The sequence below is a fragment of the Fukomys damarensis genome, unplaced genomic scaffold (assembly GCF_012274545.1).
Source record: "Fukomys damarensis isolate Sample0158 unplaced genomic scaffold, DMR_v1.0_HiC HiC_scaffold_37, whole genome shotgun sequence".
In the NCBI taxonomy this organism is placed as follows: Eukaryota; Metazoa; Chordata; class Mammalia; order Rodentia; family Bathyergidae; genus Fukomys; species Fukomys damarensis.
In genome coordinates this window covers 27,850,243-27,868,667 of record NW_022900949.1, presented here as the reverse complement: position 1 = coordinate 27,868,667, position 18,425 = coordinate 27,850,243, and the positions used below count along the sequence as shown (strand labels likewise).

Genomic DNA, 18,425 nt, shown 5'->3' with positions numbered 1-18,425 from the left:
AAAAGGAGGCAAAGGAGGAGGGGGAGGAAGGGAAGATGAGGAGGAGGAGGAGGAGGAGGTAGGTTTAGCAGAAGAACCATGCTGGAGCTGGTTGGACCATGCTGGGAAGAGAATATGCATCTCTGGCTAAAGAAGCAGAAGAAAATGCCCAGTGTGGGTGAGAGCACCATTGGGATCGTTCCCATTTCCTTATCCTTGGGGCTGGCTCAGGGTACAGAGGTCAGATGCAGCTCACGTGAGGAAAAGTACCCATGACCTTGTCTCTGGCTAATCAGGCCAGAGCTGCTCTGAGGCTTGGCTGGTGGGAATTTGAAATTTTGCTGTGAGACTTTCTGGTTTATGATAAGGAAAAGTGCACATAGAGATATGCATCAGCCAGCTCCCACCTCTGCCGAGGCTACTTGTGGACCACACTCCATAGAGGCTCCCAGCCAGTCTTTAGTATAGTAGGAGCAGGCAGGAGACTGAAATGTGTCTTTGCTTCATTTTGTTTGTTTTGAGACAAGGTCTCACTGTGTAGCCCAGGCAGACCTCAAACTCATGATGATCCTCCTGCCTCAGCCTCCTGAGTGCTAGGACTACAGATGTGTGCCTCTAGGCTGGCTCTCTCTGTAGTTTGATCCAGGGTGTCCAGGCTTTTTTTATTCTGTTGAAGAACTTTGGGAGAGAATGCATAGGAGGTCACCAGTGGGATACCTTATATTTTTGAAAATGTCTTTATTCTACTCTCACACATAATTGATGGTTTAGCTGCGTTAAGATTCCAAGTTAGCAGTATTTTTTCTTGCTTTTGAAAACATTGTTTTATTAATTTTCTAGCCTCTGGTGTTATGATCCTTGAGCTTTTATCGGGTGTTCTTCCCCCGCCCCCAGAAGTTTTTAAGAACCGTTTTTCTGGAAAGGGCAATAATGCATAGCCCTTCCTTTCTGTGTGTTTGAAGTGTTCAGAAATCCTTTCTCTGCTGGCTGTTGCTGTTTAAAGCAGTGTGAATCCTCGTGAAGCCCAGGAGCAGCTGAACGGTTGTCAGGTGCGGTGGGAAAGGGTGATGTCAGAAGGTGGCGACTGCATGTTTAGAAAATAGGAAGAACCGATGCAAACTCTGACATGGGTTCGCCCATCGCCCATCATTGCACAAACTCCATTCCATCCAGTACCAAACGCCCTAAACGCCGCCTTCGCCTCTGTTCGCGTCTCCTCGGAAATCACGGGCACTTGAGGCTGAGCCGCAGTGGGCCGCTTCTCCTAGCATTTCCTGAGCTCACTTCTGCTCTTACTGATGGAAGGGACCCGTGCATTCTCTTTATAGGAACGCATGTGCAGCCCTGTGGGGAGATGCCGGGCAGGACAGTGAGGGCCTGGAGCCTGAGGTCTCGGGTGTCGGGCCTCCCCTCGGGGCTCTCGTGACACAGGGCACCTGTGTTAGGCGTAGTCCTGTTTCAGCAACAGGGCTTTCTTGTCTTTGTCTGTTCCTCTTCCTGCCCGATGCAGTGGCACTGGAGGCCTTTAGCCCACCTTGTGTATGACTAGAGCGCTGTGGTTACTAATATGTACCAAGCTCACGACTAATACTATTATTTATTAGGAGCTCGTGGGAGGGAGGTCCTCACTGTGTAGCCCAGGCTCGCCTTGAAATCGGAGATCCTCTTGCCTCGGCCTCCTGAATGCTGGGGTCACAGGCATCCGCCACCATGTCCAGTAGTGAAGCGTCTCTCCAAGGTCCTTTCTGGCAAGTTCTAGAGAAAGGCTTTGCCCACAACACATCTTGTGACTCAGACATTTCCCCGGAGGCCTCTGCCAGATGCTCCGCCAGTCCAGGCCTAGCACTGGCATTGAACTGAGCGCTGTTGGCGTTAAGTGCTGTTTAACACAGAGCTGGAAGATTGGGATGACCAGGTGGTGCAGAAAGTTTAAGTGCGGCCCTGACCTTTGGGGCCAGCTCTCTGGGGGCTGGGGTGCTTCCGAGTCTGTGCCTGTTTCCTTTTTTAATTGTGGTTCTGGGGGGTGGAACCCAGGCCCTCAGGTGTGCCAGGCAAGTGCTTACCACACAGCCTTATCCCCGGACATCCCCAGCTATCCTGACAATTTTCTTTTTCATCGGGACAGCATAAAACCCCAGAGGCAAACCATTTTGTTCTGGTGCTTGATTTTATAACTTCACATTTTCCTGACTTGCTTCCACTCCCCCAAATAATGCTGCCTATCAGATTAGAGAAGTTAGTTGATTCGTGCGTGAAATCGGTTGTATTTTTGTTCAAAATATATGATACCGAGGACTGTTGCAAAAGCCTGCTCGTTGGCCAGCAAAGACCTTAAAGCCAAGTTTGAAGGTCTAGGAAAATGGCCCAACTGCCTGTCACTACGCACAGGTCCGGGGCAGGACGTCAGCCTCCTCTGGACACGCTGGAGGCCGGCGGAGTTGGGGATGAGCCTTGAGGCAGCACCAACTCCTATCACCGGGCTTCGGAGTCTTGAGATGCGTAGTCGTTCCCGCAGGTATCCTGTCCATTTGTTCCTTCACGGGTAACTGCACGGAGTAACAAAAAACACCTCCTAGGCTTGCAGCTTGGCAGCCACAGAAGCTCGTGTTTTCTAGAGACAAAATGAGACGCAAGTTTCCTGGACCCATCTCTAAATCACTCCTTGACCAAAAAACAAAAAGAAAGAAAGAAAGAAAAAAAATCTATCTATCTACCTACCTACCTATCCATCTGTCTGTCTATGGAACCCTGTGTGTCCCAGTAACTGTGGTCCACAGAGAGCAAATGTTCTGGTCCCAGTGCCCCAGAGTAAAGGAGCAGGAATGGGGAAGGGAAGGGAAACTTGGGCTTGAGCATGGGTTTTCAAAAGAATGAGGTGAAGCTGTCTTTCTTCTGTCTTTTCTACTTAGAAAAATAAGAAAGCTGGATTTTTGCTCAGTGCTGGATGCCTGCCTGCCATGCCCCGGGTCCGGGGTTCCATCCCCAGCACCACAAAGAAAACTTGACCCTAGTCTTCCTCCTGTACCAACCAGAGAGAAACAGTGCAGTGTACACCGTTGAAAGGAAAAGCTGTGGCTTCTATTCTATGTATAGTTTTGGGGGTCAGCCATCTGGGGGGACTTAAGTCTTAGCAAGATTAAATCATTGAGAAAGTATCTTTATTTGTTCCATCTTTCATGGCAAAATGAGAGTTCATTCTATTCTTCAGCTCGTTCAATCTGCAAATATTTACTGTACAATTACCTTGAATAGGGGACCTAAGGGGAAACCAAAGAAAGAATGCTTCTGTGTTTGTACCTTTGTTCCCACCTAGAACGGCAGCGACATTGATCCAAATCAGTGACGTGGAACAAAGGGCACACAGAGCTGTGGAAAGACAGAATGGAGAGCTTCAGATTGGAGGCTTTGCCGGGCGTGGTGGTGCACATCTGTATCCTTGCACTTGGGAGGCTGAGGCAGGAGGATCACTGTGAGTTCAAGGCCAGCCTGGGCTACCCAGCGAGACCCTGTCTCAGCGCCCCCTCCCAGACAAAAGGAAGCATGACACGCACCATGAGTCGCTGAAATTGTATATTAAACGTGAAACAAAAGTAGATCAATAAAATGAGTAATGACCAGGTGTTCAGTCTGAGTTCACACCGAGGTGCATACTACCGGTAACTCCACTGACCTTTATTTTGCGCGCAGAACACTCCAGCAGGCGCCGAGAGAAACAGCTGACAGACCCCCTTGGGGTCCTCCCGTGTAGACCTGCCAGGGAGCCTCTGATGTGAAATCAGCTGATGCTAAGAGAAACTGACAGAGCAGTGAAAATTAAGTCTGCCAAGGAGACGGGCAGTGGGCTTGGAGCGGCTGTTTGGGATGAGTTTGGAAACAAAGGCCGCGGTCGGGTGGGCACCCATGTCGTCAGGAGCACAGACCTTTGCTGGGTGCCACTGAGACCCCGAGTGACCTTTACACTATCACGGTGCACATTGCTCCTCGTGGTGTGTGGTGTTTACACTGTGACCCGGATCACCGAGGCTTGTTTGGGTCCTTGCTGTGGAGACAGCTGGACACAGGAACCCTCACAGTGGTCAGAAGGAGCCCCTCAAGCCTGAACTCACTCACAGATCCAGTCTCCCTGTTGGGTTTTTCAAGGCACTTTGTTCTCATGAAGACCGCAGCTGAAATTGCCTCAGCTCCCTGCTCTCTGGGGAGGACCAGGAGGCACCCCCACGAGCACAGCCCCTTCTCCACTGATGGGAGGGGAGAGAAGAGCTGCAGAAAAGGGCTTCTGGCTCACTGGAGTTGGGATCCCCTCCTGCAGGCCATGGGCCTTGGGAAGCCACTTGACTTCTCTAGCCCTGGCTTATGTGTCTGCACAGCAGCAATAAGATCTAAGATTTCGTGGCGTGAAAGGCAGATTGTGTCCGGGGCTTTGGAGGTGCTCAGCAAATCGGTTTGCATCCCTGCCCTTTCTACTTAATCCCCAAGCCCCTCATCTGGTCCATCTATTGAGAACATCCAGTGAGCGCCTGCTAGGGCCAAGCGTTTTGTTAGGTGGTGTGGCTGAGGCTGCAAGCAAGACAGATACCTCTGATTTCAAGAGCCCCAGAATGTCCTTGTCCCAGGGTTAGCGATCCTGAATGTACTCAGCCCTGCAGTGGTATTTTTGACCAGAGTTAACATTTAAATGCCACGTGGCATTCAGAAGAATGTGTGGCTTGTGGCACCCTGAGCAGGCCATGCTGAGACCGGTTATGCTGCAGCCTTAGAGCCGTGCAAGAGTTTCCCCCTCTGGCTTTACCCTGATTCCTGTTTCCAGCTCTGTTGGCTTCTGTTTTGGTTTTGTCTTGGGAATGGCTTCCAGATTAGAGCTGGCAGCCCGGTGTTGACAATTCTTCCCGGTGACAGTCATGTGGCCCACATGGCCCTCACCTGTTTGCTCCCCACGTGAGCAAGACATCTTTTGCTGAAGAAAAGTTGTATACACAGAAAAGATAAACACTCAAAGTATTTGCTCATAGTACAGAAGGGTCCCTTCCTTTTTTCAAAGATTTATTTGAATTTTAATAGAGCAACATTATTAGAATGCCATTAAGGAATAGGCTCATTTGTTTAAATTTAACTTAGAAACATGATACTATTCCAAAGGGTTCTAAATATAGGTGGGTGTTTGTGGGGTGTCTGTGGACACCTGGGCTGTGCCAGGGTTTGCTCTGGATGCCTAGGTAAGGGTGACTTCTTTCATCCCGGCTGCCACCTGCATGGCACTGAGAAGTTGGCGGTGTCCTCACCCCCTACGGTGACCCACATGAGCCTGCGTGGTCACACTGCACTCCCTCTCCCCGAGAGTCTCTGAGACCCAGCTTCTTAAGCCTCCCGCTTCTGTTTCAGGAGTCACCATGGTCGACACCGAGATGCCGTTCTGGCCCACCAACTTCGGGATCAGCTCCATGGACCTCTCCGTGATGGACGACCACTCGCACTCCTTTGACATCAAACCCTTCACCACGGTCGACTTCTCCAGCATCTCAGCGCCACACTATGAAGACATCCCATTCCCAAGGACGGACCCAATGGTCACTGATTATAAATATGACCTGAAGTTCCAGGAGTACCAAAGTATGATGTTTCCGTTCACTTTTCAGACCACTGAGACTGGACGGGGTGGATCACTCCACAACACTGGTACAAGTACTACAGAATAAGTGCTGTAGAGAGCAGTTACCATGTGGGATCCACTCACCCACTCAGGAAATACTAGCTATTTGTGCTATGCAGAAAGGAAGGTGGTGTGTGATTGCCTCTCCTCCTTTCCTCTTCCTGCCTCTCTCTCCTTTGTTGCTTTTTTGTTTTTTTGTTTTGTTTTTTTTGAGACAGGGTCTCACTATGTCATTCAGGCTGGCCTTGAGCTCACTATGTAGCCTCAGCTGGCCTGAAACTTGTGGTGATCTTCCTGCCTCAGCCTCCTGAGTACTAGGATTACAGGTGTGTGCCACCATGCATGCTGGGTAGAGAGCATTTTCTAGCATGTTTCACTGCCAGTTGTATCTCAAGCTAACAGTCCATCTTCCAAACTTGAGTTCTTCTGGTTCTTATGTTAATAAATAGCATTTGCAAGTTACCTTATATAACTTACCATTACTAAGTTATTATTATTATTATAGCTTTTTCTTTGCTTTTTTTTTACCTTCATCATTTTTTTTTTCTAATCCGTAGTTTTTGAAATTTATACTGGTATCCATTTTGGAGGTGGACAAATTTACATTTTTAACACAATAGCCTACTGATAAATCTTCATGCCATTAAGGAAATGAGCACCAAAACATCAGATGCAAGAAAAACCAGAACTGTACTTGTCAAGATAAAATGTAACTTCTGTGCTGCTGTTTCCTTGATTTTTATCTTGCCGTGAGCCGATGCGCTGGTTTCCCAAAGCTACCGCCATGTCATTGGCAACCATTATTTGACATTAAGTAAGAACTTCCTGTATTTCTAGTTTTTTTTTTTTTCTTAGATAAATGGTATAGTTGGTTAAATTTATCAGTGTGGCTTTCAGTTCGAGCCTAATATGGAAATCTAACAGGCCTGGCCCCAAGCAGTAGAAAACATCTCTGTCATTGAAGATGGGGCCAAACCACGGCTTGTGTCCCAGCCTCACAGCCGCCCGCCTGGGCTCTCCTGCTCACGGCCCTGCGAGCTGGGACCTTGGCACAGCACTGCTCCTTCTGTCTTTTACAAAAGTGGTCAAACTTTGAGACTGGCAAGGAACTGTTTCCCATCACCTGCTCGTATTTTCCCGGTTTCATCTTGTATGTTCAAGGCTTTGATTCGTGGGAGGATGACCTGGTGGACAGAGGAGCGGCATCAGAGTGTAAAGTGGGAAAAGTAATTCGGAAGTGCAGCATCTAAATAAAAGCCAGGGCTTAACAGTGCGTGAAGTACTAGACGCAGCTCATCCCGGCGACCAAGCCACCCGCATCCCCTGGGCCACGCAGTCTGTTAGAGCCCGAGTGTCTCGGAGACTCCGGGTCTCCCAAAACGAGCACTCAACTCCCGTCCCCATTTCGCACCGCACTGAGGCTCAGAGGGGCTGTGACAGCCCTCATAGCACTGTCCCCACCCTGAGGGAGCCAGAGTGCAGCAGCCGCCAGCCCCGGCCTCCACAGCGTGGCTTTCCAGTACTAACGACCTTGTCCATGTGTCCGGCACAGGTGCCATCAAGGTGGAGCCCGTGTCACCCCCGTATTATTCTGAGAAGACCCAGCTGTACAACAGGCCCCTCGAGGAGCCCTCCAACTCCCTCATGGCCATCGAGTGTCGCGTGTGTGGGGACAAGGCCTCCGGCTTCCACTACGGAGTCCATGCCTGTGAGGGGTGCAAGGTACAAAACCATCAGCGGGGTTTGCTGAAAACTTAGCGGCTGCATTTCCTGCAGCAGACTCATCCCGAGGGCTAGAATAAAATCGTTACACTTCTTTCTTTGTGGGGGGGCCTCATTCTTCTAGTGAGGTGATATTTGAAAAGCCAATAAATGTAGGGTTGTTTCACTCACTTCCTTCCTTAGACTTGTCCTTTCAGAGAGAAAAGGAAAAAAGGCTCGACAGCCTGGTCAGGCATGTTGTTCCACACCTGTAATCACTGGGACATTCTGGGAGGCTGAGGCAGGAGGATTGTAAGTTCAAGTCCAACCTGGGCAACTTAGCAACTTACCAAGACCCTTGTCTCAAAATAAGGGCTGGGGACATACCTCAGTGTAAAGGCCCTAGCTTCAGTCCCCAGTACTGACAGAAAGAGAGAGAGAGAGAGAGAGAGAGAGAGAGAGTTAGTTAAAGGAAAAAGAAAAGTAAGAATGAAAGCTGAGAAGATTTATGAGGTCTACAGTAATGATGAGTGCTGTTTTGAGTGTTTCTTTATCAGTCATATGAAGAAACTTTGGAGATGCCGGCAAAACATGCAGTAAAATCCTTACATCTTCTCATTTCTTGAAAATGCCAAGGACAAGAGAGCAAGGGGGTTATGATGGACTCAGTGAGAAGGAAAAGAGCAAAAGGAATTTTCAAGGCACACGCGGTGGAGTCCGTACAGTTCAGTTCAGGAATCCGCGTTCATTACAGTTCAGGCGTGACTTCAGGGTGACTGCTCTTCACGCCAAGAGGCCCTGAATCGTAACAAAAGGAATATGATTCACTGTTGAAAGGCACCCTATGAGTCAGGCTCAAAATTTGCATTTTGAGGGTTCATCTTCTGTAGCATCATTCTCTTACAAAAACTGTCCTCAGTCACCAGAGCACAAAACTGAGTACCTGGACCCAGGCCTCTGCTGTGGAGCTGCATTAAAACTGCCCATACTCGCTCTTTATTTGTTTGGTTTGTCTCGTGGCTGTGTTTGAATAAAGCTTTATTTACAAAAGCAGGCAGCAGGGTGGATTTGACCATGGCCTACTCACTGTTTATCAGCCCTGGGCCTAGACTTTTTTTTTTTTCATTTTAAATTCTGATCAGAACAGGCCATATAAAATGTGTCCTCTTAAGAAGTTTTTAAATGTGCAATATAATATTGTTGACTGTAGTCACAGTGTTTTACTGCAGATTTCTAGGATCTGTTTGGCTTGTGGGACTGAAACTTGACAGCCACTGTTCTACTCTATTTGTATGAGTTTGGCTGTTATTTTCTTATTTTATTTTACCAGTACATGTTTTTAGTACATAATGTTTCCTTTCCTTATGTGGACATGGTACTAGTTTTAAAAAGAGTAAATGAGACACAGGCCATCATAAACTGTATGATCACAGTGGCAAAAAGGAAAATCTCTTACCAACCTTTCTCAGTGAGAACAGTTCTATGCATTGGTCTTCTACTGACGAGTGAGGTAGTGGGGGAGGAGGGGACCTAAAACACAACCTTTGTCATATCCACAGTCATCAGAACACTTGGAAAATCAAAGAGGCTTTCACTTCCAGCAGATCCTAGCTAGGATAGGGTTTTGGAGATACTGATTGTCTCCCAAACAATAAGAAAACAAGGCATATGCCGACGGCAGGGCCTTGGTCTGAGCCAGGAGCCCGATTGGGCTGGAGGGCAGGGTTCTCCCCATAACAGCAGGAGCTTGGAGGAGTTCTGTGCCCTCGGGGAGGAGGGGCCATGCCTGAGCCCTGCACTGAGCCTGATGTTTTTCAGCCTCCACACATCTCAAGTCGTCTCAAGTCTCAACCCAGCTTCTGGCAGAAGCATCTGCAAGTTTTCCTTGGAGAACAGAATTTCCATCTTAAACCCCATAGGATCTCCACAGTTTAAGGTCAAGAAATGATTGCAAAAGAAAATATCAGCACTCACATAAGAAGGGCATCGTCTTCAATGACCTTCATAACAAACAAACAAAAACCCATATAAACTCCCCCACCCTCACCCAAGGACAGCAGATACTGAGAACATCTTCCAGGACCAGAATACGGAACAGCTTTGCACAGGTTGTATAAAGACCGAGTGGGGGCCCCCAGCAACAAACCAGCAGCAGCAAGCATCGGGACTGAGCAGGCGGACTGGAAACCAAGTCAAGTGAACCTTCTCAGAGAAAAATGGACGGTGATTGCAAGAAGAACTCGATGCAAAGAAGGGTCACATCGCATATGAGACAGAATGGAAGGAAAGGTGAAGGAACTGGAAAGCGGACACCAGGAAGTAGCCAGTTGTGACGCTAACACTGTCCTGAAGAATGTGCCCTTCCCAGGGTGTGCTAGAATTCAACGCCTCTGTAGTTACTGAAGGGCTCACAGGGGCCTGGAATAGTAAAAGGATCTGTTTTCTTCACTCAGCCATAGAGAAAGGAAGTTCAGAAATGGCCTCACTGATGAAATTTGGGGTGAAATGTTTGTTTTTACATTTGCCAGTCTAATTACATATTTTGTGTGGTTTCACTGATTTTTATATTTGCAAACAATGCTAGTGAATAACTAGTGATGAGACTATGAAAAATACAAAGAGAAGTTCAGAAAGACCAAGGCTAGAGAAGGAAGGTCTAACAGTTGTCTAATTGGAGTCCATGACCTGACGAACTAATGGAGTCAGAAAACTTGTCCAAGAAAATAAGCGAAAACAAAGTTATTCCTGAACAAACCACAGTAAAACTGCAGGATACTGAAGACAAAGAGGATATAAAGACAACCGATGAGAAAAGAAAGGTCACTTTCCAAGTTAATTGACAGTACCAGGTGTGGGCACGCACCTGTTATCCCAGCACTCAGGAGGCTGAGACAGAAGGATCACTGGGAGTTGGAGGCCAGCCAGGAATAGATAGTGAGACCCTGTGTCAAGCAAGCAAGCAAACAAGCAAACAAACAAACAAGATGACTTGATAGGAGGCTTCTCAGCAGTAGCAATGGGAGCAGAAAAACAAAAGAGAATTCAAAGAGTAAGAAGAAAATGACTGAGGACCCTATAATCATTCAAGAATGAAGGTGACATGGAAATGTTCACAACTTTAAAAAAAATAAGAACGCTGAAAAAGTGCATTCCAAGAACGGTCACCTTGAAGACAGAAGAGAGAAGTTATAGGCAAGACCTCTTACAGGAAACAGATTAATGTAGAGAATATAGAAACAGGGCAAGAATTCAATTTTAATCCAATCCATAAGAGACTGGAAAGTGTGCTGGGAGTATAGTTGAAAAATCAGAAAGGGGCAGGTTGTTTCTGGGCTAGGTGAGAAAGTCGTGGGTGCTACTGGACATGGGACAGACTAGGGCGATGTGAAGTTGACCGTAGAGAGGTGGGGACGGTAACAGCCACAGAACAATGGATGGTGGGTAAGGCTCTGGAAGAACTGGGACATCACCAAAACTTACCGTGAGGGAAGCAGGGAGATGTATACACATTAAACATCCCTGCAATCCAAAATCTACAGTACTCTGAAATCCAAAATATTTGAGCACCAACGTGATGGACGTGGAAAATTCTGCAGCCGACCTGTGACAGGTCATGCAGTCAAAACCAGACACGCTAAAAATACTTTACAAAATCACCTTCCACCTGTAAGACACGGTGAAACACACGTGAATGTCGACTTGGGTTCCCCTCCCCAAGTTGTCTCTGTTCCCATAGGCAGATACTCCAAAATCCACAAGAACCCAAGGTTCTTTTGGTCCCAGGCCCCCAAACATGTTCAAGGGAGGGCTCTTCAGGAAGCCCAAGTGGAAACCGAGTTAGTGCTGTTGCTATCAGGCAGAACCAGATCCATGTGACAGAATTGAGCACAGTACAGATGATTAGCAATACTACGCACTCCAAAAGTGGAGTAAGAAGACATTTCTGGTTGAAAAAGGTTATCACCTCTCTTGAAAAGACGCAGTAAACATAGCCAAATGTTAGCCCCCAAAATGTTGCCATTTTGTACTAGGTTTTCTGAGGATTTCTGCATTACTGCTCAAGTGATTTCCTGCTATCTCTTCTTGCCTATAGGCTGTGAGGATGGGCACTCTGACAACTACATAAATAAATGAAATGAATTCTGCAGGAAATTATGCAACCGAGAGAATTCCAAAAAATTATCCACATGTGGATTTTTATTGGCCCCGATCATGTTTTAGAATGAAGTGATTCTAAGTTTGCCAAGCTGCTTAGCACATTTCTAAAGGCTGGGCATGCTGTCGGGACGGTTTGCAGAGAGACTGAACCGATTACACGCTGTGTTAAGTCCAGAGATCTCTGCAGCACAGGCTGACGAAACACACAGAGAGCCAGGGGGCGCAGACTGACATGAGGGGAACGCGGTCACACAGAGAGGACACCGGAGAGCCTCTGGCTGTCTACCTTAGAGCAAAGAAACTGAGTCGCAGAGAGGGACCTGTCCGGGTCACCAGTGCAGAGCCTACCTTTTCTGCTACCCAGCCACGTACCTGTAGCCGTAGGCCACTGCCTCTGTGTGTCACGAGGACTCAAAGGTCGCTTCTTTGTCCCATGTCTCTTTGCAGGGCTTCTTCCGGAGGACCATCCGTTTGAAGCTTATTTATGATAGGTGTGATCTTAACTGTCGGATCCACAAAAAGAGCAGGAACAAATGTCAGTACTGTCGATTTCAGAAGTGCCTCGCAGTGGGGATGTCTCACAACGGTAGGTGACGTGAATTACCATACATCTGTCCTCATTGTCACCATCGGGTCGGGGGCTCACGGGCTGCTGACAGAAATGCGTAGTTTTTCCATGAAATGCCCAGTTTCTGGGTGTCGCATGGCTGCCGGACATTTCTCATTTAGGTCAGTGACTTCAGGCTTAAGTGTTGAGTCTCTCTCTGTGGCTGGGCAGGTTGGGAGAAGAGGCTTGAAACCTGAGGGACCCTGGGAAAAAAGTGTTTTAAAGAAATGTGATGATAATTGTGATTAATTTTTATATTCCTTTAATAGCCTCAATGCAGAATTATACTCATATGTATTGGTAGTTTCTACTTTACTCATAAACGTAAGAAAACCCTGAAGATTTCTGGGTGTGGAATTTTAAATGGCATATCAGGATTTTGATTTATGTATGCTTTTTTCTCTTTTCTGTGCAAAGATGAGTATAGCAATTTTTTTTACTTCAGAGAATATGTAGACTAGTAGAAAGAAAAAAGCAAATATTCTGAATTTCTACAAAACTTCAATGTTATAGAAACATAAGAGAGTACAGCTTTATACTTTTCAGACCTGACTCTAAAATCCAGTTTATGAGGCTAGAAATGTAGCTCAGAGGTAGAGCACTTGCCTAGCATGCATGAGGCCCAGGTTCATCAGTCCCTAGCACCATGAAAATCATTATCGTCATCATGAAATATGTAAGCTGGTGTGTGAACTTGGGTGTGAAATAAAGTCAAAGGCCTGAGAAGACCTATGTTTCATGAACTTCAGAGCTAACTCATAAAATCATAGAAGATAGGCCTGGTAGAAGAAATGATTCTTCATCCCCATTTGGTTCTGATGGGTTGGCCCACAAAACAAGTTTTAGCTGTAACTTGATAGTATTGTGTTGATCAAGTATTAGTCAATTGTTTTATTTCAGAAATCATTATGGGCTCAAGAAAACAGTACCAAAGAGATTAAATTAAGTCAGAAGTGTCATTAATTTTGATATCCATTTTTTGTGTTTGTGTGTGCACGCGCGCGCGCGTGTGTGTGTGTTTGTGCGCGCGTGCGTGCGCGCACATGCGCGCACATGCGCAGAGCTGGGGATGGAACCCAGGGCCTTGTGTGTGCTAGGTAAGCACTCCACTGAGTTGTACCCTGGCTCTGATTTTTCTTTCTTTCTTTTACGTTCATATTTCAAGACACTAATCAGGTAAGAAGATGATCTTTAGGTTTAGTCTTCATCTGTATGGGCTCCGGTGGATTTGAGAAAATTTCATTTTTGTTCAGTCTTGCAGATGTTTGGCTTTCACAATGAAAACCATCAAGATATTTGGGAAACACGAAGGGTTGATCCACTGCTCTTTTAAATTAGCTTACAAAATCAGAGTTGTTAATGGGGGTCAGTTCTAAAGGTAAGAATGTATTAGGAGTCAAGCTGTCAGTGAGGGGTGCTGGATAGGGTGGGAATCAGGTCCAACTTTCCTCAACAACTGGGCACATCTGCTCTGTGGCCGTGGAGACTGCAGCCACTGATTGCAAAATAATTTGCTGGTTTAATTCCATTAGTTTCCTTCTTATTTCAAACCTCATAAAACATAAGGACAAGTTTTCAAGTCAAGGGCTACAGTTTAGATGATGCAACCCCATTGCAATATGCTTATTTCATATTTATGGAGAAATCGTTGACTTTGAGGTCATTATCACCACGACAGCCTTGGCGAGCACTCCAGTTCTGCTTTTAATGCTGTTCATGCTTTGTCTGTTGGAGATTTGTCACTTCACACATCCATGGGAACTCTAATTCCTAGTATGTACAGGCTTTGCACACATGGATGCAAAATATATTTCCTGTTGCTTACAAGTAAAGCCCACACATTCACATTAAAATGTACCCCCTGTGGCTTACTGTTTATAGGCAAATAATATCTAAAGTCCAACCTACAGGCTGGGGTATATTCATGGAACCACATGTGCTTAGCTTGCCCAAGAGCTTGGGATCCATCCCCAGCACCAGGGAAGAAATGTTCCTAAGAGGCTGCAGAGGCAGCTCAGTAGTAGAGCATGCATGTGTTTAGGGTGTATGCAGCCCTGGGTTCCAACCCTAGAGCCCACAAAAAAGCCCAGTCCTTGCAGTGTGAATGATAGAATTTTCTCCTCCAAGAAAAGTCAAAGAAAGCTATCATGAATTTGACAGGAAGGTCATCTTTAAACTTCGTGTAACAATTTATGTGTTGCATTTAGAGGGGGGCAACTTTGACAGAGTGTTCAGTTAGTTCCTTCAAAAGCAAGAGAAAACAGGAATTAAGTGTCATAACAGCAGAGTTGCATGTAGCTCAGTCTTTAAGGGGTGGCAAACCTCACAAAGAAAATCCCTTCTAAGAGTCACTGAGAGGCTGTGCTTGCTGTGCAGGAAGGAAGGTATCAAGCGCTCTGGACACAAAAAGGGAAACTCGGCAGCCAGGTTTCGGTTGGTTTTGCCCTTTTCACTGATGGAAAAACCATGCAGATATAAAGCCTGCTAGGTGGTTCTGGTCACTGTTTAAAATCCATTGCCCTGGTCAGTGTGTGTGTGGTATGTGGTTGCCACACATGGAAGGCCTTTCTGAGTACCGCTGAGGCACCCAGCTCCCTGCACTGTGCTCAGGGAACACCCCTGGTCTGTATGACTTTTACTTCTGCTCTTTGGTCTCTGTTCAGTTCATTTGGTGGGTTTGAAGGAGGCTTCTAAAATCATCTTCAAAGAGCCCGGAGGGCCCTCAGGAATATTATCAGAAAATCACTGAAATCAGTGATCACCAAGTCCTTTTTACTGAAATTTCTGACTCTTTACCATTAATCAACCTAAGTCACTGAAGCTTTCACTTTTCCACCGGCTACTCCTTACCCCTTAGACAGTGTTACACTTTTCCCATATGAGTAGGCGTCTGGTCTGACATTGGCTTGCATTTAAAAGTTTCCCTCCTACACGTTTTGGTGCCATCAAAGTATCTTTTATTCGCCAGACTCAGGTCTATATATTATGACCAATTGTTCAGCAATTCAAGGCAAGGATTTGAGAGCTGTGAGGGTGATGTGGACCCAAAGTACATATCCAAAGCAGTCTGGCTGCAGAGTGTATAAGTGGTGTATTGGATTCTGGGTGGTGAGTTTGTCAGCTTCCGGTTACTACAAGAAATGCCTCAGATAAATCAACTTATAGAGAGAGAGGGTTTTTCTGGGTGGACAGTTGTGGAGGTTCTAGTCCCAGGTTTCAGAACCCTGTCACTCTGGGCTGTGGTGACACAGCACATCATGGTGGGGACAGGAGGCAGAGAAAGCCGTTGCCTATATGGCCAGGGAGTGGAAGGAGAAGGGGGGCCCAAGTCCAAACACCCCTCCAGGGGCACAGCCCAGTGACCCAGCGTCCTCCCACTCCACACCCCTCTGGAAGGTCCCTCGCCTCCCAGTAGCCATGGGCTGGGCACCTTCAACACATGGCTGTGGGGACAGTTCTGACCCAGACTGCAGCACCCAGACCCAGCTCACCAGGGAGAACTTCCTTCTCGGCTGTGACACAGATGTGATGGGAAAGCGGGTTTCAGAATCCTTCCCACTGGAAACATAGTTGTTTCTCAAATACCCATTTGCAGGAAACAGTTGATTCTCAGATACCTGTTTTCAGCGTATCAGTCAATTTTGATGGACTGGGAAACAATGTTTTGGTTATAATCTTCCACTAAGTTGTCAGGATAAACACATGCACCAAATATTTTGGTCATTTAAAAATCCATCATTTCCAGACTGCAGGTCAGCCCCACAGGTTGTTCGGAGGTCTTCCTGAGTCACCCAAAGCACAGTCAACTCCATACCGGTCTAGACACCACCTCCTAAGGAAGCTCCACAGTAAAGAAGGCAGAAGCAAAGAGCCTCTGCTCGGGCTCCCCAGGGTGCCTGTCACCCACTGAGTGGCCGTGTGCCAGCTACTGTCTGCCGGCGAAAGCCCCGTCCAGCACCGCGTCACTGGTTCAGGCCACAGGCCCCTTGCACGTGTTGTTGAGGTTGAGCCCACTAGTCCTTCTTTTAAAGGCCGGCAGTCAGCCCTTGATGTTAATCATACTTTTGAGATATGTCTTCTTTATTTTAATAAAGCAATTTAATCATTAAGAATTTTGATGAGTTAAAAGGAATTTTGATGAGTGAATATTTCATAGAGTTACTTTTCATATATGAAATAATAAATTTAGGGGAAATGTAACTTAAAAATAATCCAAAGTAGAGAAAAATTGTCTCACATTACCTATGAGTCATTCATTTAGGTTTTCCCTGTACTGTTAACATTTGACTAAAATAGCAATGAGTTTAAAAACTAGCGAAACTTTAGTTTTGCTGATCAGGGTGCCCTGTGATACAAATGATGTGAGTTTTTTCTTTTCTTTTTAAAAATGCTGACAGCTTTAAAAAAGAGTTTGTCAATGGTTTCATAAAAATCTGGAGAAATGGTTTCACGAATTTCTGTGGCGCTCAGCATTCTTAAGATGGTCGTCTCCATGCCTTGCAACAATAGAGCATATTAGGAAAGGGAGTCCTGAATGTCACATAGATTTAAACGTTAACCTCCTACTTAAAAAAAAAAAATCTTTGCTGTGGTTTGGGTCTCAAATGTCCCCGAAAGGCTCAGAGCTAGAAGGGTTGGTGCCCACCCCTCAATGCTATTAGGAGGTGGTGAGGCCTTCAGGAGGTGGAGCCTGGGGGGGGAAGTGAGGTCATGGAGAGCGGCCCTAATGAATATTAAGACCCCAGCACTCCCTGTTTGTCTTTGTGTCCCAGCCCCCAGGAGGTGAACAGACCTCCTGGCCACAGGCTCCCTCCCTGATGGACTGCGCCTCTGCAGGCCAACACTGGGGCCCAGCAGCAGGATCTCCTTTGTGGTGTGGAGGAAAATTACCCAAAAGAGTGAGATAGAAGGAGCTGAGAAAAATCTCAGAAGCCTGGTGTGGTGGCCTGTAGTCCTAGAACTGAAGATTGCAGCAAGTTCCCAGCCAGCCTGGGATTCATAGTGAGTTCAAGGCCAGCCTGAACTATGTAGTGAGAGCCTGTCTCAAAAAAGGCAAAATAATAACAATAGTGATAATAATGATAATTTTTAAAAAGAGAAATCCTAGAGCCATGACCACTGACCCAAAGCATTTGAGAAAAGAGAGATTGTTCAGCGTGCTTCACTGCGTGACCTAATGGAGAACAAAGGGAGGAACACAGGAAGATGGGCTGGTTTGGAGGAGATCATTAAGGTTTAGTCTTCCTGGTGTTGGAAGTGCTTGTGGAATATTCAGCATCCACGCATAGAGGAACAGAGGGAGAAGAGAAAAGTAAGCATCTGATTCTCAGTACAGAGAGCACAGGCATCAGGAGCATCTGCTTCGAGAGGGGAGAAGGTTTGACTTGGAACAGAACACAGGCTGAGGTGGAGGGGCTGCCTAAGAGCTCGGGCAGCAGAAAGATGGGAGAACCGGAAGGCAGGAACCTGTCAGGGATGGTCCACCACGGTAAAGGCGGAAGGAACGGTGGAGAGGCTAAGCACAGGCCCCAGATATGTCCGGGAGAAGAGCACTCAGGTCTTCTACAAGCGCAGTTTTAGTCACTTCAGTTGCAGACCAAGCTAGATGGCAACAGGCCAGGAAGTAAACAGAAGGTCACAGACAATGCAGAGTGAAGCCTCCGTGCTCAGATGTCCAGTGAGAAGCAAGGAGCTGGAAGGAAACTCTGGATTAAAGCCTGAACTTCTGCACAGGCAGGACAGAGCTGGTACCGAGGGGTCACCAAGCTGGGTGTCGGGGCGCGCGCCTGTAATCCCGGCACTTGGGAGGCTGAGGAAGGAGGATCTCCGGGAGTCCAAGGACAGCCTGAGCTCCGTAGTGGGTTGGCTTTAAGACCAGCCTGAACTATATAGGGAGGCCCTGTCTCAAGACACAATACAAAAGGGGGGTTACCAGAGAGAGTGTCTGCACACATCACCTCTCTCCTTATTTGAGTGTCGCCTAGCCCCACTGCATCACAGTGTCTTAGAAACAGGCATCCAGCGGACACATCCTGTGGTGTCATTTTAGACTTCGGGGTGTTGGAGACACATCTACAAAGAGAGATTGTGGGTTTCACTAATTTCCGCACTGGGAAGAAGCCGAGGCGAATGTCTAAATGTCCTCTACAAATGATCTGAAAAATGTCCCCCACAGAAAAATGACTTCATTTCGCTGCAGAGTTGTTCCTTTCTCACTTTAGAGGAACTAGGAAATGATAGTTACTAGGTTTTCAAGCCCTGTGAAATCTCAGAACATGCACATTTGGGTTGTTTGTTGTCCTTTTTTTTTTTTTTTTTTTTTTTCAAGAGGGG

The 18,425-nt window shown here is 46.8% G+C and overlaps 1 protein-coding gene across 8 annotated transcripts in view; it reads left to right on the top strand.

Moving 5' to 3' along the window:
- Window positions 1-18,425, top strand: part of Pparg (peroxisome proliferator activated receptor gamma) — a 121,749-nt gene that overhangs the window by 73,833 nt on the left and 29,491 nt on the right. For 6 of the 8 annotated variants that reach the window (XM_033759474.1, XM_010631517.3, XM_010631502.3 and 3 more), the window contains 3 exons: window positions 5,359-5,586; window positions 7,179-7,348; window positions 11,933-12,071. In XM_033759474.1, coding sequence (XP_033615365.1) covers window positions 5,367-5,586; window positions 7,179-7,348; window positions 11,933-12,071 — 529 coding nt within the window. In that variant the 5' untranslated portion in view covers window positions 5,359-5,366. The other 2 variants (XM_033759475.1, XM_033759477.1) reach the window with 2 other exon arrangements.